At 38.9% G+C, this 22,636-nt stretch overlaps 2 protein-coding genes across 2 annotated transcripts; one reads left to right on the forward strand and one right to left on the reverse strand.

Moving 5' to 3' along the window:
* Positions 1–1,557: 1,557 nt before the first annotated feature.
* Positions 1,558–13,653, reverse strand: si:rp71-39b20.4 (potassium voltage-gated channel subfamily V member 2). The gene is given in 5 exon segments (XM_020940914.2): positions 1,558–1,615; positions 1,617–1,876; positions 8,952–9,077; positions 11,193–11,826; positions 13,142–13,653. Coding segments are annotated over 5 exon segments (1,590 nt in total).
* Positions 13,654–15,099: 1,446 nt separating this feature from the next.
* rps28 (ribosomal protein S28) lies at positions 15,100–18,018 on the forward strand. The gene is made up of 4 exons (XM_020940930.2): positions 15,100–15,167; positions 15,454–15,501; positions 17,059–17,181; positions 17,932–18,018. Exons 1-3 carry the CDS (start codon positions 15,129–15,131, stop codon positions 17,179–17,181), a joined length of 210 nt encoding a protein of 69 aa, XP_020796589.1. The 5' UTR covers positions 15,100–15,128; the 3' UTR covers positions 17,932–18,018.
* The last annotated feature ends 4,618 nt before the right edge of the window (positions 18,019–22,636 follow it).

Here is a 22,636-nt window from a genome sequence, read left to right on the forward strand (position 1 = left end):
GAAGTCCAGCCCACAGAGGAGACACGGAGGAGAGAGGATCTAAACTCCTCACACATTCTTTGCTCTGATGTCTGCTTCTGAAACCTCCCTCATGTTTACTTCCTTCACTCTGAGGTTTTCTTTGGGACACCATTTAATATGACTGACATCTGAAAAATGGAGGATTGAGGAGAGGAATCAAGGAGAAGGAAGTCAGGAAAGAGAAAGGAGATGCAGTCCAGATCTGCTCGTCTTTGTGAAGTTTTGTTCAGATTAAAGTGTGTGGTTCTGGCTGGTCAGGTAAACTTGGCATGCTAATAGCACTTCAGCAGGCTCAGGCTTACAGCTTACTCACTCCCCCGCACACACTCAGGGACTTAAAGTACCTGTGACATGAAAAGATTTAAAAAAATTAACTCCCAGTCCGGCCATTTTACCCAGCAACCATAGAGTCAAATGGGCCAAATATTCTCACTTCTGTACACAGAGATTATTAATAGACAAATAAAAATATAAGAAAATGTAAATGTAAACATAAAAATGTCAATAAATAAATAAATGAATTCATTAAATGTAAAATGTTAATTTTTGGATAGAATTCTCCTGACTATGATATAAGAGTATGATTTATATGTTGGAACTCTTTGTTTCCTGTCATTTTCAACACATTTTTCAACCCTCTTCACAAATTCTTCCTGGTTGATTTGAAACTATAATTTACATTTACAATAGTTACAATCCCACCAAATTAAGTCTAAAATTAGAGAATGATAAATATCTGTCAGACACACTTTAAGTGCTGTCTCAGAGCTCAGAAACCGCAGAGGAAACAGGAGCGAGGGCTCAGAAGGGTTCATCTCACTCATGTTGCCCCTTCATTCATCGGGATAAAAATGTATAAAAATTGTTAAAAAAAAAAAAAAAAAAAAAAAGATTTGGTTCCTTTTAAAAAATGAGAGTGAGTTCACTTTAAAGGTCCTATATTACACAAAACTGATTCTTGTGAGCTTTAAGTTATGTTCTAATGTTACCTTCTTAAAAACACTTGAGTTGTGTTTGTTTCATTCACATGTTTGAGTAACTCTCTATTATTAGTCTGTCTACATGTTCTGTTTCACCTTATGATGAGTTTCCAAGTTTTAACAGCTCCAATTCCAGGGCTGAAGTTATCCAAATGATTCTAATGAAGGTGAATGGAGTTTAAAAACAAGTGGAGCACTTCCTGTATTACCACATGATGTCATGAGGTGGAACACAGTGTTTTCAGTTTGAGAGAAGGTGTCAGTCTAACATGTTTAACATACAAGCCCCTGCAGATTTAGGCTGAGTTCTTCTGTCAAACACTCCACACATCTTCACTAGAATAAGGTAAAAGTTACTGGCACTTCATGACATCACAAGGTGGAACAGAGCGTTTTGAGCTTTGGAGATGTAGACAGACTAATAATAAAGGGTTACTCAATATGTTTTTGATGAGGTAACATTCTAACATGGCTTAAACCTCACAAGAGACAATTGTGCATCATATAGGAACTTTAAGGAACTGTTCAAAAGAGTCGATCACTGCTCCCTATCTGCTCAGTCCTTGGCGATCTGCAGCGTGTGCTTGACAGTGGGCCTGTAGTGCGTTTCTTCGTGAATCGTCCAAAGCCGGGGTCTCCAGGCAGCTCTGGAACCTCCTCTTCATGCGTTTGCGGAGCTGGAAGGTGCGCTCGGTGTTGGAGTAGGTGTACTCTTGCTCCTTCAGCTTGGCGTAGTAGTCAGAGAACTTGTTAAAGAGGATGGAGATGGGCATGCCGTTCAGGATGATCCCGAAGGAGATGCACCCAAAGGCGACGCATCGGCCCAGGTAGGAGACAGGAACAACGTCACCGTAACCCACCGTGGAGATGCTCACCTGGGAATGAGAAGATAGAGAGAGAGAGTCAGGCACGTTGAGGATGTGTCAATTTTGAGTGGATTCTGAATGACAAGCAAGTGAAAAAGATCCTCCACCAGAAAAGTTGCACAATGCAATACAATAAAAACCTAAAATGCTTTTTTTTTTTTTACCTTAGCCTATTTTTGCTTAAAAAAACAGGAGCTATGAAGGCGCATTGTGTAACTGGCACCACCTAGTGCATCGCTCAATTTCATTTCTCTTCAGAGACTAGGTCAGGAATCAGAATACACTAGATGGTTTGCAAAAACCCCAGAAGTGCAAGTTCAGGCATCAGTCAATCAGAGAAGAGACAGACATTCGGTGTTGTCAGTTCAATCGAGATTGTGGATTTAAAGCTGGAACAAAGAGAATGTTTGGTGAATTTTATCAAGGGGAAAGACGTTATTGTCCTTCTTCCTACAGGATTTGGGAAAAGCTTAATATACCAGTTAACTCCATTAGCGGCGCATTACATACATCACGACCAAATAGAAGCAACTGGTTAAATGAAAAAAGTACCTGTCTACTGTCGAGGGAACGGACTCTAATACTGCGAGGTCAGACATTTCTACGAATTGAAACTGGCTGATGAATCAGACGAATCAAATGCTTTTCTCCATGGACATCCCTTTGTCTGGAATGTTTCACAGTATGGTATAAACTTTTCTATCTTCATGGAGACAAAACTAGATGTAGTTACAGATCAGATCCCCGCTCACAATCAGAATGTCTGTGTTTCTAGGTATTTTTGAGCTATAAAACCACCTCTAATTGAATAAATGTAAGGTAGATGTGTTAATGTGCAGCTTTACAGAACATCAAAAGCCAAACAACATCCAACAAATGATCATGAGCCTGCAGAGAGTTTTCCTGGATTTGGGGCTGGGTTGGTTAGTGAGTTGGTGCTGTTTTAGACTAAGCCTGTAATTAGGGTTGGATAAGTGTTTAAAATAGAAACTAGGTAACCGCTTTCTTATGTGTACCTTTATAATATTACTTAATACTGACATAAAGGACAAAAATATCAAAAATCAGATGCGAATCGAGACCAAAACCAGTATAGAAACTAGATACTTCTTTGAGCAAGTATTGATACTAAAAAAGTCCCATTCACAAGACAGAATTGAAGCTTTCTTGAATCGCTTTAGAACAGGAGTCTCCAACCTGTAGCTCAGGAGTTACCAGTAGCTCTCCACTCCCTTCCAAGTAGCTTCCACAAGGATTTCTGAGTTACACGTATTGTGCTGAATAAGTAAACTTTGAGGTAACACTTTAGATTAGGGACCACATATTACCGTATTTTCCGGGTTATTAGACGCGCTCTTAAGCCTCCAACTCCATCAAAAAAACGACTGCGCCCCACAATCCAGAGCGCCCTATACATGAATCCACTCAGGTGTCCCAGCACGACTTCAGTAAACTACAAACCACACCACCCGCAGAACACACAAACACACACGGAGCAGACAGAGACCACACAGCCAAACACACCCACAGACACACTCATCACTCCACACTGACGAGGAACGGAATGGAGGAACGAACTGAAAAAGCGAGTGCAATGTGTCACTTCTAGACACAACTGAACAACTGAGTCACTACGAACACGCCGACAATCCGTTGATCCCAGACACACCCTCCCTACACGCCACAACTGAACAAAGCCCAGAGTCACCGTGAACGCCACAAACAAACAAAACCACTCACCCATCACACTGTTGGGTTTCATTTAAAGTCTGGTGTGGTTTATTTGTGAAAAAAGTTCGAAAATAGACCATTTAATGACAGTGCGCCTTATAATCCAGAGCGACTAATAGCCCGGAAAATATGGTAATAGCTAGTTCATAGTAAAATGCATAATAAGTGCTTAATTACATCTTTGTTGCTATTTATAAAGTGCTTTCAATACATTTGTGTCTAAGGCCGTATTTTGCACTAATTTATTAACTATTTTCTTCCAATTAAATTAGTGGAGATTACAATAGATGTTTTTGTGCATAGACTGAACTCTTAATAAGCATTATTAAATGTTTGATTAATACCAACTAATAGCTAATAAACAGCTTATTAGTATAACAATTACCACTTAGTTAGTTATTAATATGTGGTCCCTTAACTAAACTAAAGTGTTATCAGATTTGAAAATTATATGCCTGTTACCATTGTACATGTCATTTTGATGCCTAAATTTGAAGACTAATAAGTGAATAATGGTTTATGTTTTACAGGCATCTAACTTTACCTCATCAAAGGCTCTTATATTATTACATTTCTTGTGAGTGATAAAACTAGCAGCTCTTTGGCATTTTTGTTTTGTAAAAGTAGCTCACTGGAGAAAAAAGGTTGGAGACCCGTACTTTAGAATGATGTTGTATCAGAACAAGTGTCAGAGCACATAGACTAGTACACACACATGGACCAACATGAACCTACTGCACCACTGACCATTACACACATATAACACACATGGAAATAGAAAATAAAGTACTATGATTTAATGTTGAAAATCACATTCTATTGTGTAAAAAAGTGTTGTTGTTTTTTTATTATCCTTGTGGTATTGGAATAGGTATTGAGTATCGAGTCTATTCCTTAGTATTGAAATTGAGTTTGAAATTTTAGTATTGTACCAACACTACACCAGTGATGACACAATGCATACTTCTGCTTTGCATGCAGTATTTAAAGGAACAGTTCAGAATTTTGGACATAGGGCCTCATTTATTATTCCATCCAGTCCTTGTATTTGCAGAGGTCACAGGTGTTAGACTAGCATCTCATGAATCGTCGCATGTTGAGGGACTATTTTCTCATATATCATTCCACCGCTGCCGAAGCTTTCTATCAGGAAGAACAACTCACTGCATAAATCCTTCAAATGCAAAGTTGGTTTTACTTTTAAAATTATTCTATCAACACAGACATGCACATGGACAGTCTGGTGTAATAATAGTTTATTTCAGGTGTTTTGTGGAGTGGGTAAGACTGTTTTTAGTGGCAGGAGAACTATGACCATTGACATGCACTAGTCTAACACCAGTGACCTCTGCAAATACAAGGACTGGATGGAAGATTTCAAAAAGTGTCTCCACACGTCTCCAACACTCTGGATCATGAGGAAATGAGGCCCTATGTCCAAAATTCTGAACTGTCCCTTTAAAGTTCCTACATTACACAAAATGGACTCTTGTGAGCTTTAAGCCACGTTAGAATGTTGTTCCCTCCTCAACAACAGACCTCGAGTTCTGTTTTGTTTGAGTAATTGTTTGTTATTAGTCTGTTTACATCTCCAAAGCTGAAAATGCTCTGTTCCACCTTGTGATGTCGTGAAGCGGTAGTTTTTAAGTTAAAGGTGCATTGTGTAACTTTGTGGTTTGGGGTCTGTCACCTGCTTGTTTCTAAGGAGATGTCATTGCTCTGTCTGGAATGTTCCATAGTATGACATTAAACAGTTCTACTTTACATTTATTCAATTACAGGTGGATTTATACTTCAAAAATACCTAGAAAAACAGACATTCTGACTGTGAGCGTGTGTGAGTGTGTCCCTCTCCACAGATCTGACCCGTAGCTTGGTCGAGTTTGGTCTCCATGAAGATAGAAAGGTTTAATACCATACTATGAAACATCTCCATGGAGAAAAGCATTTGCTGGACCACTAGAAAAGTTACACAATGCACCTTTAACAGCTACATTTGACCTTTTAGTAGCAATTGACAGGGCTGAAATCATCCAGATGATTCTAGTTAAGGCGTATGGGGTTTAAAAACACAGTGGAGCACTTCTTGTATTACCACATGACATCACAAGCTGGAACAGAGTGTTTTTAGTTTAAGAGAACTCAGATTAAATATGCAGAGTTAAACATGTGTGAAGGAAACAAAACACAACACAAGTCCAGGTCTGTGTGTGATGAGGAAACAACATCAGAACACATGAGGAAATATATGTGGTCTTTAAGTCTTCCCATAGTTGGTTTGTCCTGAGATGAGTTTGGGTATTACAGAGCATTACACAGGATTAGACTCTCCAGATCACAGCTGCACAGTCTATTAAACCAGTGTTAATGACAAACACATGGGCTGACACTTGTGCTGATGGTCACATGATAAAACACTCAGATTTTTCTCATGATAACACAGAAACAAACAGCTCAAGCACAGGCCAGGCTTAAAGGTGTATTGTGTAACTTTTCCAGTGGAGGGTCTGTTAAACGCTTTTCTCTATGGAGATATTATTGCTTGTCAGAAATATTTCACAGTGTGGCTTTAAACCTTTCTGTCATCATGGAGACCAAATCAGGCCAAATTACAGATCAGATCTATGGAGAGGGACACACTCGCACACCCTCCCAGTCAGAATGTCTTCTAAATCAGGGGTCTCCAACCTGTACCTCAGGAGCTACTATGGTAAATGGTCACATTTTTCTACAGCGCTTTACCACCTTCAAGGCACTCTACAACAAGGAACCACTCACGCATTCACTCAAAGTGGGCTAAGTGTCTTGCCCAAGGACACGACAACACATTCATCTGTGGGTCAGTGGATCTGACTGCTCAACCAATGATGTTCTTTTATGTCAAGATCGGGATTCAAACACCAACCTTCAGATCGATCAGATCAGGAACGAGCGTTCTACCAACTGAGCTGGAGTAGCTCTCCACCCCTTTCCAAGTCACTCACCAAAGGATTTCTGAATTATACATTTTGCGCTGAATAACTCACATTTGATAGATTAAATGCTTAGTTCCTTTGTAAATGTATCATTTTGATGCCTAAATTTGTACACCGATAACTGATAGTGGGTTATGTTTTATAGACTCTAACTGTACCTCATGTTCGGCACACCATGGCTCTTGTATATACAAAATTTCTGACAACAGCTAAAATTAGTAGCTCTCTGGCATTTTCGTTTTACAAAAAGTAGCTCACAGTAGGAAAAAGGTTGGAGACCGCTGTTTGGGGAATTTTGGAGCAATAAAGTCACCTGTAATTGAATAAATGTAAGGTAGAGCTGTTTAATGTCACACTGTGGAACATTCCATGCAGAGCAATGACATCTCCATAGAAACAAGAAGGTGACAGACTCCAATCAAAAAGTTACATAATGCACCTTTACGTTTTGGCTGACCTGCTGCCTGAAGAAAACCCATAAAGTTTTATGTGAACACACTAGTGCAAAGTAGGGTGTTAAAATATCAAAATATCGATATATCGTAATACTATATATGAGCTTTTAAAAATATATTTTACTCAATTATTTTGTGACAGTGCTACAACTTTGATGTTTGTTCAGAGAAAGGAAACTTGTTTAGTTACACCTGACCTATTCACTATTCACTATTCACTATTCACTATTCACTAACCATTTCTAGGTCCACTATTTTCTTGTCTCCATGGAGATGTTATTTCTCCCTTGCATTTGTTTAATTACAGGGGTTTTGTACCTTAAAAAAATCTTAAAAAACATGATTTCTTATCATGTGCAGGCTTGCTTCTCCATAGATCTGACCATTAACCTGTCTCCAGCTTTTTGGTTGGGGGTCTGTCACCTGCTTGTTTCTATGGAGATGTCATTGCTCTGCCTGGAATGTTCCACAGTGTGACATTAAATAGATTAACCTTACATGTATTGCGATACAGGTGGTTTTGTAGTTGAAAAGATAGAAAGGTTTTAATGCCATACTGTGAAACATTCCAGACATAGTGATAACATCTCTATGGAGAAAAGCATTTGATGGACCCTCCACCAGAAAAGTTACACAATGCCCCTTTAAAACATATTTTGTGACGCATTTTGATACATGGTCCAATCAGAGTACTGTGTTCTGAGTACTTGGAGTACTTTTACATCGAGTTGTATTTAAGTTATATTGTAAAAATACAACACACAGAATCACAAACTTCTTTACGTATGTTTCACAGTTTGTTTTGCATTTGTGATCACTCATTGAAGACGGAAAACTGACATTTACCTTCGCCACAAGAGCAATGGGTCTAGGGTTAACAAAAATAAACCAAGGTGGAAAAATTGAATAAATAAAGTAATGTTTAATCAACAGGAATGTAAAAGTAAATTAACAAAACAGACTAAAATATATACAGAAAATATTCTCAACTAAGAAACAAAACGGGTTACGCAGGCTTACACAAAACAAGTGGTAAAACTAAGGGACACACAAAATTAAACCACAAGTTACCAAAATTAAACCTCATAAGACCACAAACAGAATCGGGTGACCAAATTAAAAAGAGGCACAAAACAGAACTAAACTACAGAACTACACACACACACACACACACACACACACACACACACACACACACACACACACACACACACACACACACACACACAAACACAAACACAAAATGGCATATTGGTCACCAAGGCCAGCAGGATCAAACAGGTGCTGGCAATGTTCTTAAATAAGGGGAGGAGGCAGGAGGTGAGGCAGGATTGACCACGTGTAGAGGTGATAAACCAATCAGGGACCAGGGCTCTCACGGCAGGACTCCAGGAGAACAGTAAGAAATGAAAACACACACAAAACTCAAGGAAGTGCAGGCCTGGAGCCGTAACAAACCACTGAGCCACTGTCACCCAAACCATCTCTCTATTACTACTTTTATCGGTAACAAATTAAAGATGCACTATGTCATTTTTTTATTTTGGGTCTGTCACCTGTGTGTTTCTATGGAGATGTCATTGCTCTGCCTGGAATGTTCCACAGTGTGACAATAATCTGCTCTACCTTACATTTATCTACCAGTGGTTTTATAACTTCCTAGAAATCCCTAGAAAACCAGATTAACTGTGAGTGGGGTCGCCTCTCCACAAACCTGACCTGTAACTTGGTCTGGTTTGGTCTCCATGAAGAAAGAAATGTTTAATGCTGTAGTGTGAAACATTCCAGACAAAGCAATAACATCTCAATGGTTCTTTGTTGTAAAGCGCTCTGAGTCTGAGTGAAGGTGGAAAAGCGCTTTATAAAAATGACCATTTACTATTTTAAAAAATAAAACATCTGATTTGACGTGTCCTTACTCACCGCGGCCCACCACCAGGTTTCGGGGATGCTGCTGAAGGGAGTCCCGGGCTGGTCTGTCTCCACTGAGTGCATCAGAGCAGAGAAGGTGAAGATGCCCATCGCAATGAACAGGAACAGACAGCACACCTGAGGAGCACACCAGAATACTTTACATCTATATCACCCACAGTTAAAGCTGCACTGTGTAACTTTTCACTTGGAGGTGTGTCACCTACTTGTTTCTATAAATATGTCATTGTTCTGCCTGGAATGTTCCACAGTATGACATTAAACAGCTCTACTTTACATTTATTCAATTACAGGTGGTTTTATAACTCAAATATACCTAGAAAAACAGACATTCTGACTGTGAGTGGGGTCGCCTCTCCACAGATCTGACCTGTAACTTGGTCTGGTTTGGTCTCCATGAAGACAGAAAGGTTTAATGCCATACTGTGAAACATTCCAGACAAATCAATAACACCTCCACAGGAAAAATTACACAATGCACCTTTAATAATAATACATTAGACTTATATAGCACTTTTTAAACACTCAAAGATGCTTTACAAACAGAAAAACTGTAGAAAATGGAGGTGAAATCAAGGAGGTTAATACCAGATTGAACAGTATTTCCTTCCCAGTATTTACTTCCTCCCACTCCTTTTTTGGACACACGTAAAATGTGACATTTATTTTTCTTTATTGTTATAGGAAAGAAGTATTTATTTATTTATTTAGTTAGATAGTTATTGTATTATATCTATGTATTTACGTTTTCTATGCAGGTTTTTAGTAGTGATCTGAAGTGCTGCAGTGAGTCTAAGTTCCTGATGGATTATGGGAGTGAAGTGGAAGTTACAGACAAATGTTTATATTTTAGGATTAATTGGATAATAAATATTTGACAATATTACTGCAATGTAGGTTTGTCAAAATTATTGAAAATCAGATACTAATCAATAAGAAAACTCTTATCAAAATAGTTTACTCATTTGATCAAATTTGAGCTTTCCTAAACAGTTACAGGATGATTTTGAGCTTTATCAGAACAAATGTAAGACCTCATACTAAGAAAGTACTAGTGATGTGTGTATGAAAATTACATTCTATCATTAAAAAAATGGTGTATTTATCTGTTATATTTATCTTGATTGTGGTCTGGAACTTACCTGGACCACTGAGGGATTACACAGATAGAAGACCACATGGGAATAGAAAGAAAGTACTATGATTTCATGTTGAAAATCACATTCAGTTGCCTAAATAATGAGTTTTTATTATCATAGAGGTATCAGAATCAGTTTTGAGTATCGAGTCTCTTCCTTAGTATTGAAATCAAGTTTTAGTATTGTGACACTTGGGCTTCAGAAAGAAATGTATTTTTAATATGACACCAGCTTTAACTAGAGATGTGCAAAAATATTGAAATATCAATATATCATATCCTTTAATGGGATGATACAGTATTGATATCATGGGCTGCTGTATCATTATATCACCAAGAGTATTTTTTGGTATATTTTATTAAATTATTTTGTTACAGCTACAGTTTTGTTGTTTGTTCAGAGGAAGGAAACTCGTTTATGTGACACATTTGACATTTTCACTGTTTTGATGATTAAAATGTTTGTGTTTCTTATGAACTTTGCACAAGAAGTGGTTTAACAAACACTTGTAGTATCACAGCCATGATTAAGCCTTTATTTTTTTATTGAACTGTATCGAATCGTATTTTGAAATATATCGTATCGAATGGAAAGTGCACTGTATCAAGATATGTATCATATTGTGGCTTATGTATCGAGGTGTGTATTGTATCGGCAACTTCTGAATGATTCCAGTCCCAGTTTTAACCAACACAGTTTGTTAACAGTGCATTGTGGAACTTTTTTTTTCTGTCAAATGCTTTTCTGATCTTCATGGAAACCAAACCAGACCAAGTTACAGGTCAGATCTGTGGAGAGGCGACACCACTCAGTCAGAACACCTGCTTTTCAAGGTATTGTTGAGCTATAAAACCACCTGTAATATAAGAAATGTAAAGTAGAGCTGTTTAATGTCACACTGTGGAACATTCCAGGCAGAGCAGTGACATAAAAGCAAGCAGGCGATGAACCCTTCACCAGAAAAGTTATACAATGCACCTTTAAGTAGATTTTTTCATGTGATACTTGCGTAACTTTTTATCTTTGCATCTGTACTTTTACTTAAGTAACAAAATCTTGTACTTCACCCACTGCATGGACTGATTCTTCTCACCTGTTCAGAGCACTGTCGGATGGTGAACCCAAACGCCCTCATTCCCGTTGAGTGTCTCGCCAGCTTCAGGATTCGGAAAATTCTCATTAGCTTCACCACTTTGAGGACTTTGCTGACTTTGCTAACCCTGGCCATGGTTTTCAGATCCTCCTGCGCGCTCACATCCTCCGAATCAACGAAAAACGCCTCGAAAATGATCTGCAAAAAGTACGGCATCACGGCAACCAGGTCCACAAAGTTCAACGCGCTCTTCACAAACTGCTTGATGTTGGAAGTGGTCACCAAACGCAAAAAGTATTCCACGGTGAAGAAGAGAATGGAGGCGATCTCTATCCACTCCATGTAGGTTTTCCCGCCAAGTGTGTAGTCCCGGAGTTCCTTGACGGTGTTCATCGTCATGGCAACGATAGAAATGAGCACGAAAAGGCTGGAGAAGACGGCGAAAGCTTTGGCCGCTAGGGAAGAGTAGGGGTTTTCCATGAGGTCCCAGAGCATCTTCCGGAAGTCTCCCAGGAACATGGTCTGGTACACGCTGTCGTCCTGGTGAGGTTTGATCTCTGCAATGAGCTCCTGGTTCACCTTCAGCTTCTCTCGGATGTCGTCCAGTTTCTCCTCAAATAGGATGCGGCAACACCTGGAAGAGGGAGAAAGGATTAAGGAAAATACATGACATGGAGGATTCAAAGGATGCTATTGCTTTGTTTGTGCGTTTCAGAATATTGAAAATTTAAACAATATCCCATCTTTTGATCTGAAAAGTCGTCATGATGTTATGTGTCGGCACTACTCTGACGCACAAATCTTGCATATTTAGGCTGAGTTCTTCTCTCAAATGGAAAACACTCTGATACAGGAAGTGCTCCACTGTACACCTCCATACACCTTCATTAGATAATTTCAGTCCAGGAACTGCCTTTTTCTACTGAACTAAAGGTGAAAGGAAGCCGCTGTTAACTTGAAAACTATCGGTTCATGACATCACAAGGTGGACTAGAACATTTTTAGTTTTGGACATGATGAGGTAACAACATTCTAACATGGTTTAAAGCTCATAAGAGTAGATTTTGTGTAAATATAGAACTTTTAATTACCCATTATCCACTCTGCACAGTAGAGAGTAAAAACAGTAGAGAGATGCATTGTGTAACTTTTCGGCTGAGGGTCCGTCACCTTCTTGTTTCTATGGATGTCATTGCTCTGCTTAGAATGTCCCACAGTATGACACTAAACAGCTCTACTTTACATTTATTCAATTACAGGTGGTTTTATAGCTAAAAAATACCTAGAAAAACAGAGATTCTGACTGTGAGCGGGGGTCGTCTCTCCACAGATCTGACCTGTAACTTGGTCTGGTTTGGTCTCCATGAATATAAAAAGGTTTAATGCTATATTGTGAAACATTCCGGAAGTCAATAACATCTCCATGAAGAAAAGCTTTGACGGACCCTCCAGCAGAAAAGTTACAATGCGCCTTTAAGAATTGATGAGGCCATTCATTTCATCATTATGTGTATTATTTAGAATTTTCCTCTGGATATATTTAGACCTACTGTTTTTACTAGTATTGACACAGTATTTAGCTTATAGCTCAGGGTGAACAGACGTCCCTATTTACCCGGGACAGTCCCAGTTTTGAGTCCTGTGTCCCCTGTCCCAGCAGATTTATCAAAAAACCAGTATCCCTACTTTTGACCAATCTGATCCCTGCCAACAGTAAAGAGAGACATAAATTGTCACTTGTTTAGGTAAAATACAGAAAAGCTGCTTGAAAATGATCAAAACACAAAGAAAATGTGACTATACTGACTCACATCAGTGCTGAGTGCAGAACAATTTTCCTTAATTTCGCACACGTTTCACAATTTTATTATGACCAGCCAACCCAAACCAGGGATGTTCCAGTTTTTGATTTTGAAAAACCCTATTATAACTGCTGTGTTTTGTCCCACCTTGGTGTGTCCTTGAGTCTTAACCCCCAAAAGGACATCTCCTCCTCGAAGTTGACAGGACACAGACTGTCCATCACCCACAGCACGTTACTGCAGTAGAAGTGGAAAATATAGTGGAAGAACATAGGGTCCCGGTCGAAGAAAAACTCATTGTTCTGAACGTTGTAGTCGTCACAGAGACTTAACCTCTTCACCGGATCCTCGCACATCGCCAGCACACCAATCCGACTTTTGGGATACTTCAGAACCAGATGTTTAGGAATGTGAAAAATTTTCCCGCCCACGTTCAAATTCACGACATTGGACTTCCGTATCGTTGGTTTCTTCTCGTTTTCCGCATTGTCTAAATTGTCCATAGAAGTCCACGGTTTGACAGAACTTTCCTGTGAAAATGGGAATTCCGGCGTTTGGTCATCGCTTGATGTGAAGCTGAACTCACGTTTTATGGACGCGAAAAGACTCGATCGTCGCTTTTTGAGCACCTTCAACTTGGGTTTCATAGAGCTCGCCATTTTGAAATTTTGATCCTGACCAATGTAAAAAAAAAAAAATTTAAAGTTACAAAATATTTCCAATAATTCAAGTCAACATTGTGCTAAGAAATGTAAATCTAAAATAAAGTTAGAAGTAGTAGCCCGGTTGTTGCATTTGTCTGTCGGCGTGCAAGGAGATCAAGAGCTGGAGCTTCCTCACTGATTCCCTAATCCTATTGCTGTTCTTTCTGTCCGAACGAAGTTAAAAATACTGTTGACTGGGATTAGCACCGATTTAAGACTTTGAGCGAGGAGAGAGTGGTGAGATGACAGAGCGCCACTGCTAACGAGGCTCCGCTAAGCTCCGTACAGGGCTGCATAACGTAAGCCTGAGGGAGGAGACACCTGTGGAATGAAGACGTTTGCTGCTGAATGTGGACTTTTCAGGCTGAATTATACAAAAGTGATCAATGCGACATATTTAGGTTATGATAAAAGTTCAAATCTACTTAGCAAGTGACCATTTGTGATTTAATTTAAGATAAAGTTGTCATATTTTAAGGATAAAAAAATGCAATGGCCTACCTATTTCTATGTATCTCACTGAAAGCTTTATGAAGCAGACAAACAAACTGCGGATCATCTCCATCATCTCATTTTTCCTCTGGGGACGTCTTGGAGAAAAGGAAAGGAGACAATATATTACTGCACTTGAGGGACTAAACCAGGGGTGGGCAAACTTTTTGACTTGTGGGCCACAAGGGGTTCTAAAATTTTACATAAGGGCCAGACCAGGAGCAGATGGGTGGAGTTTTTTGGTAATCCACCGCATAAGAGAACAAAAAAATAACATGGGATATTATAATACAGAAAATAATATGTAGAAAACATTACGTTATTGTTAAATCATTACAACAAGCATTTCAAATCCCACGGTATTTACTATTTATTGAAATGACTGATGATTATTATTATTATTTAAATTTGGCGGGCTGGATTAAAAAGATAGGAGGGCCGCATATGACCCCGGGGCTGTAGTTTGCCCACCCCTGGATTAGATAAAGTGTGTCAGTACCAGTGCACAGGCATAGTGCATTCTTAGAATTGCAGAGATTCAAAAAATACCTCAGGAAAACCATTTTGTACAAAAACAGAAAGTACAGGGTGTCTCAAAAAATTTGACATTTTCGCAGGCCAAAAACCTCAAAATGTTCACAGAATGTATAGAAACAGTTTAAGACTTTATATGTAATGTTTCATTTTTGTTCTGTTTCTCAAATAGACTAGTTACTTTACTGTGGAAACATTCCATTATGTCTCTTCTTCTTAAAGGCATGTAAAAAAATCTCCACAAACAGGCGATTGTGACATATTAATCTGAGAAAATAGTTTTAAAAAGAAAACTCTTCTTTGTTACCGGAAACAGTGTATCTGCTGAACTTTTACTGTGAAGCTCCTGCTCGTTATATTCCGGTTTGAGACCACGTGACTTCCTTTCCGATCTACGCTTCAACATGGACGCCAGCCGCGTGCAGCCCATCAAGCTCGCCAGAGTAAGAAATCCAATTCTGTGGAGTATTTCACATAGTTTCTTGAATATATATTTGTAGTAATGTTATTTGTATACGAATCGAACAAAACCCCGGTGCCAATCGAGGGTTTAGCTGCTGTAAAATGATCCTAAGTGTCGCGTACTGGCGCTCATCATGGAGGCCGTTCACGTTTTCCTCATGTAGCTCACAGGCTACATCTGAAACAACTGCCTCACGATTCCCGTTTTGGTCTGTGTCAAACTCCACATGAAAGGCAGATCTAAATTATCTGATTGTTGTCTTCCAGGTGACCAGGGTTCTGGGCAGAACCGGTTCCCAGGGACAGTGTACACAGGTAAGATCCGACTCCCGGCTCCCGTCACGCACTGAAGCGGCGCTTTCTCTCTGTACTCTGCCTTATTAACAGATACTTAACCTACTCCTGGCCTTAACTTTGAAAATATAAAGCAGAGAAAATACAGAACCTAGTTTTGTCATGTAAAGTAACAGAGGTTTACATGTGCCAGTACCGAAAAATGTCAGAATTGATTGACATTGTGCTCATTAGCGTGGTGTTTCGAACTTCCTATTAGGCTTGTTTAAATGTACAGTCCATTTATTTATTTTTTGCAATATTTGAACTATCACAAATACATTTCTAGGCACATTGTAGCATTTTTGGTGATTTTAACTATCAACTAAACTAAAAGTACTTTGTCTACACTATGATTATAAAATGTTAAAATAGATTTTCAACTGTAATAACCATGCATTTTCTTTCTTTTTTTAAATAAAGTCAGAAATCATCACTTTATTACCTGTTAAGTGACTAATTGGGTTCTTGTGTGCCCTTAAAATGATTTAAATATGCATCTCTTTGGTCTCCCCTGTGTAATGGTCGTACTCACCATTGTGGTGCTTCATTTTGTTCTTGGAAACCTGCTAATAATTGGTGTAGAGGGTTGTCAGATTTTCAGAGAACAACCAAGCCTTTGATTAAAACCTTAAAACAAGTGACCCAAACATACATAAGGGAGGCAAATTTGTATTAGCTATTTTTACGTCACATTTACAACACATTTTTCCACCCAAAAAGCCCAAATGAAGATGCAGACTTGTTGGCATATTTCCCTTTCCAGTAATACTGACTGTACTCCATGAAGTAATAACACATAAGGGGGCGTAAACATTCTTAATGGCAGAATATACAGTGTGCGATACACTTGAGTCTACATTTGTTTTATAAGTGCATTGTGTAACTTTTCTGGTGGAGAATCCATCAAATTATGCTTTTTTTTCTTTGGAGATGTTATTGCTTTGTCTAGAATGTTTAGCAAATTACACTTTTCTATCTTCATGAAGACTAAACCAGACCAAGTTACAGGTCAGATCTGTGGAGAGGCGACACCTCTCAGTCACAGTGCGTGTTTTTCTAGGTATTTTTGAGCTATAAATCCAATAATAGATGGAATTATTGAATAAATGTAAGGTAGGACATTCCAGGTAGAACTATGACAAATCCATAGAAACAAGCAGGTGACAGACTCCTAACCAACAGCTCTACATTTATTTAATTACAGATGGTTTTATAGCTAGAAAAAGACATTCTGACTCTGAGCGAGGTCACCTCTCCACAGATCTGACCTGTAATATGGTCTGGTTTGGTCTCCATGAAGATGGAAGGGTTAATACCATACTGTGAAACATTCCAAAGCAGAGCGATAACATCTCCATAAAGAAAAGCATTTGATGCACCCTTTTATCAGAAAGTTGCATAATGCATTGTCTGGAGGAAAAAAGCCAAGTTAGTGTTTTTTTTCCCCCCCCACCCCTTTGTTCTTACTGCTCCGACCTACCTGATCTCTAGTTCCGGTTGGATTTGTATTCATGTTTTGCTGTCCTCGTGTGGCAGGTCCGTGTGGAGTTCATGGATGACAGTAACCGCACCATCATCAGGAACGTGAAGGGCCCCGTGAGAGAGGGAGACGTGCTCACCCTGCTGGAGTCTGAGAGAGAGGCCAGGAGGCTGCGATAGGTAACACACTCAAACCTGCAATTTCTAATAAAATAAAATATATATGTCATTGTGTGTAGAGCCAAATCTATTCACTTTATCCAAATTGCTGCTATCATCATTATGGTTGTAATATTTTGCATTGGGTATTGCATCTTGACAGCAAATATTCACTACTATGAAGCGGTCTTAAAGCATATCAGGGAATCTATCCAGTTAAGATGACAGAATGTTTATTGGTAATAAACATTTAAACAAAACATAAGTAGCAGAAAACTTGCCTATGTTGCTCTATTTTCTGATCTGGTAAAATGGCTCCTCATGAAAAACATACCTGGAGTTTTTTTATTCACACGTTTAACACACAAATTCTGCATTTTTATACGTTTTTCTTGAACTGAAAACACACTTTTCCACCTTGTGATGTCATGTGGTAATACAGGAAGCTCTCCAGTGTCTTTAAACTCCACACACCTTCACTGGAATCATTTGGATAATTTCAGCCCTGCAATTTGTCAAACTATACTGAACCAAAGATAAAAGTAGCTGGTAAGTTAAACTACCATTACATGACATCACAAGGTGGAACGGAGCATTTAGAGCTTCCGAGATGTAGACAGACTAATGATGTAGCGTTGCTCACATGAGTGAAGGTATGTTTTTGATGTAATATAGCTGAAAGCTCACAAGAGTTTTGCAAAATGTATGACAGTCATCTGTAGTTTTTCATGTATTTGTTGTACCTTACACTTGTTTTCTTTCTCTCTGTAGTTTCCTGAAGCTGTGGGGTGCCAGTTCAATGCCATGGAGCATCTCATTTGTTAACATGTTTTGGAAATAAATGTGGTTGTAAAACAAGTTAAATCTGTTTTTGTGAGTTTGGTTTTCTAACAGTCAGAGGAGCCAGGTTCATGTCAGGTCTAGTTGATGTTTTGTGGCATGAACACAGATGAATGACCCTAACAGTTATTTATAGCACTTCTTAAGTATCTGAGCTGTTCTACACATGTCCACTAGAGGGCAGGAGTACTCTTATTATAGGCCTATCAAAGAGCTGCTGTATATGGTCATTTTTCTATGGTGCTCACACACCTGCACATTTCATCCTTTATTTCTATAGCACATTTTCTAAAGTGCTGCACATAGAAAAATGAAAAAATCTACACTTTACTACAATGAAAACAAACGGAGTAAAAACAAAACGCAGACACAGACAAGTGTACGCAGACATGGGGCAAGGCGGCTCAAGTATCTTGCCCAGTGAACAGAATTTGTGAGAGCTGGAATCGCATCTCCATAGATCTAACACCACCATCATGTGAACATTGAGAGTGGCATTTGAAAGAACAATATGATACTATAGTCTCCGTTCTAATATCAAAATATATTCATGAATAGAACTAAGACTTTGGTCGATTAAAGAAATTCTTGGTTGACAAAAGATGTGCTGCCGATTGATTAGTTGGCTAAAAGGGGTGTGGCAAAAGCTCTTAAAACTATTACACATGGATTTATGAAAATAACGTATTACATATCCCTGTATCTGACCCAAACTGCACTCACAAGACTACACCTGCAGAGGGCGCTCAAACACAAACTTTATACAGAAATCAGTACAGTAAGAAACTAAACTGTATAAAAAGATTCAAATTGTGACCTTTTTGGTTGGCAGTCCATCACCTGCTTGTTTCTACGGTTGTGTCACTGCTCTGCCTGAAATGTTCCACAGTGTGACATTAAACAGATCAACATTACATTTATTCAATTACAGGTGGTTTTATAGCTCAGAAGTACCTAGAAAAACAGGCATTCTGACTGAGCGGGGTCGCCTCTCCACAGATCTGACCTGTAACTCTGGTTTGTTCTCCATGGCGATAAGGGTTTAATGTCACATTGTGAAACATTCCAGACAAAGCAATAACCTCTCAGTGGAGAAAAGCATTTGACGGACCACCACAAAAGGTACACAACGCAGCTTTAACATTTTTGCCTTTGACTAACCCTCAGCTGAGTTCTTAGATTTCTTCCCAGGCTGTATCCCAGATTACTTTGATCATAAGCCTATTTTCTTCAAACGTTTTAAATTTATCCTTGCACAGTTATGCAAAATGTGTCGAAACCTGAACTGTAACAATCCCCATCAACAGTAATGCTTTTGTGTAGAAGGACTTGTTATATTTAGAGGAAGATGAAGTGTTGTGTTGGATATATTTGGCTGGATTCCAGACTGGGCAGCTTGTTTGAACAGGAAAGCAGGTCATGGGGTGTTTTTGCGCTATAGTTCACAGTCTAAATCAACAAATGCCACGTTTGACTTTCCATCTTCGACCTACTTAAAATTATTTGTGACACTTGAGGCTGGTTATACAAGGCATTTCAGGACAATACTTACGACAGGTTAGAAAACTGCTCAGATCATTAGATTTAAAGATGCACTGCGTAAAATTTGTAGTGGAGGGTCCGTCACATGCTTGTCTCCATGGAGATGTTATTGCTTTGCCTGGAATGTCGCACAAACTCATAATAATGGTAAAGAAGGCACAAAAGTTTATCGTTTATGACTGTATCAAAATAAAAGGTCATGTTAAAGAAAAGCATGTGATTAGTTATTTAGTTGATCGTGGTTTAATTGTGAAGACAGTGTATCTAGACTTTTAGATATTTCTGTAAGATTAGATTTTGATATTGTTTTTGAAGTGCACCAAGTTGGTACAAGTTTTGATATGGTCATCTAAGCTATTTCATAAGCTGTTCTATCTACTCCACATCTGCTCACATGAGAGAATAGTTTTGTTTTTTTTGTTTTTTTGACCTCTGAGGTTGTAGTCTAATGAGGTTCATTTGGTCTTCCGATAATTTATGTTATTAGGTTCTTTTTTTTTTTCAGACCAAGAGTTTGTTTTCGTACCTGACAGTTTGGACTGCTCACTAGTGCTCTTCCTCAGAGTGGTCAGTGGATGTTACTGTGACGTGTCTGGTCATCTGATTTAAACAGGTTTTGGTGCTGTTTTTCTACCGGTGGAGGCAGGACGACAGCGCCACCTGCAGTCCCACTTCCTCAGGACAATATCCCAGGTGTGTGAGAGTAAAACATCATTGGGACAGAGGAAAACAAACAGCGTCGCTGGATCAAAGAGGCAATCGAAATACAGAAACGTGCCCATGGGACGATAAACCGGGATGAGGAGCTTTTTTACTCTGTCTGCTTTTTAAACCTGTCACTTTAAAGGTGTCACTTTCTTGGGCAGGGTCCACCACCCGCTGCTCGTCTTCATGTTATGTAAAGTATCATTGTTTTACCTGCACCTGTTTGAAATGATGAAATACATTTATATATTGGTCCACCTTCAAGAAGGTTGAGGGTTTGACTTTGCATGTTCTCCCTGTGTCTGAGTGGTTTTCCTTTGGACATAGTTTACCATTAACCCAAAGCGTGTACTGAAAGTCAAACCCTCCAGCAACGGTCCTGACCAAGTAATACTCAAAATATTATTTAAGTACGAGTGCAAAGTTCTTTCTTTTTGTCTTTAGTTCGCCTGTCTTGTCTTTTCTGTTGTGTGTTTGTATTAAAAGCAAATTATCATCTTGATATGTTAAACATTTGAAGAAAAGAATCATAAAAAATGTTAAAACAAAACAATAAACAAAAAGAAGTACAAATAGTGTTCCAAGAAATGACTCAAGTCAAAGTAAAGTATTTGTGAAAAGTACTAACTGAAGAGGTAACTTTTTGAATTTGAAGTTAATGTTAATGGAAAGACATTATCAATCATTTTTTTCTGTTTTTTAAAGGACAAAAACTCCTATCTGAAGGAGCGCTGCAAGAAACACACATGTTCAGATCATTTATTGTCAACATGAAGTACAATTTCTTTAAAAAGTTGACAACAAATCAACAAATGATCATCCTGACATGTTAAACGCTTGAAGAAAAAAAAAAAAAAGAAGTTTAAAGTAGTGGTCCAAGAAATGACTCAAGTCAGAATAAAGTATTTGGGAAAAGTACTGACTGAAAGAGTAACGTTTTGAATTTGAAGTTAATGTTAATGGAAAGACAAAACATTAAATAAGCCACTTTTTTTTTTGTTCAAAGAATAGGCAAAAAAAGGTCATATCATATCTGAAAAACACAAATCATTTCATATTGTTACATAAATCTTTTGTCCCTTGTCGACTTACAGTGGGAAGAGGAACCAACACTTTTACTTTAACTTAACTCAAGTTGGAGTACTGTTACTTCAGTCAAAATCTTACTGCAGTATATATAATAGTATGCTGCTAGAAAAGCTCTGAAATGTAAAGTACTTCTTTAAAAAGTTCCTCGAGTACTACCCACGTGTGGCAGGGGGTAAACATGTTTATCTGGGGTAGTACTGGGGCAGACTGGGGGCAGACTGGGGGCAGAGAGGGACCTCAGATCATTTTTCACAACAGCCTGTGTGATCCTGGTGATGGATGGTGCTCTCAGGACTCAGCTTCAGTGTCTATGTTCACCACAGACTCTTGTAAACACTCTGAAACAAGTGGGATAGAAATTGAGATTGTGGAAAGATTTCTGTCAATCTGTTTTTGTCTAAATGAATGTGATTTGTACCTGAGACCAGACGCCCACAGGAAAATATTGATTATGATTGATTACATTAAAATAGTGATGAGTTTATCTTTTAGAAACACATTTGGTCTTGTAACTAAAACTCAGTTGGTTTGTTAGAAAGAACCTTCAGTGTAAATACTTCTGTTCTCTTTTGCTTGCTAATCTTGTCAGGAAGTGACAAACGCAGGTGAATATGGAGGTAAATCAGATCAAACACATGTGGCCACACCTCAGTAGGAGTCGTCACATTCTCACTTTGAAATAGTAGTAGTAGTTTATTTTTCTTTGGCCAGTTAACATAATCATGCATCATATAACCAGTGTTGGGAAGGTTACTTTAGAAATGTATTCCCCTACAGATTACAGATTACATATCCCAAAATGTAGTTTGTAACATAATCCATTAAATTACATAAAGTGAGTAATGTAATCTGAATACTTTGGATTACTTGATATTGTCATGTTTTTTAAAACTACATGAATGTACCAATCTCACGTTCCGTCCTCCCCTCACTCGTGAACAAGACCCCGAGATACTTGAACTCCTCCACTGGAGATTAACAGGCGGATCGGTGCAGCTTCGGCAGTGATGCGGTCGCTGTATCGGACCGTTGTGGTGAAGAGGGAGCTGAGCCGAAAGGCGAAGCTCTTGATTTACCGGTCAGTCTTCGTTCCTACTCTCACCTCTGGTCATGAGCTCTGGGTAGTGACCGAAAGGACAAGATCGCGGATACAAGCGCTCGAAATGAGTTTCCTCCGCAGGGTGGCTGGGCGCTCCCTTAGAGATAGGGTGAGGAGCTCAGTCACACGGGAGGAGCTCGGAGTAGAGCCGCTGCTCCTTCACGTCGAGAGGAGCCAGTTGAGGTGGCTCGGGCATCTGTT

The sequence above is a fragment of the Boleophthalmus pectinirostris genome, unplaced genomic scaffold (genome assembly GCF_026225935.1).
Source record: "Boleophthalmus pectinirostris isolate CB_2022bp ecotype Guang Dong unplaced genomic scaffold, ASM2622593v1 HiC_scaffold_16, whole genome shotgun sequence".
In the NCBI taxonomy this organism is placed as follows: Eukaryota; Metazoa; Chordata; class Actinopteri; order Gobiiformes; family Gobiidae; genus Boleophthalmus; species Boleophthalmus pectinirostris.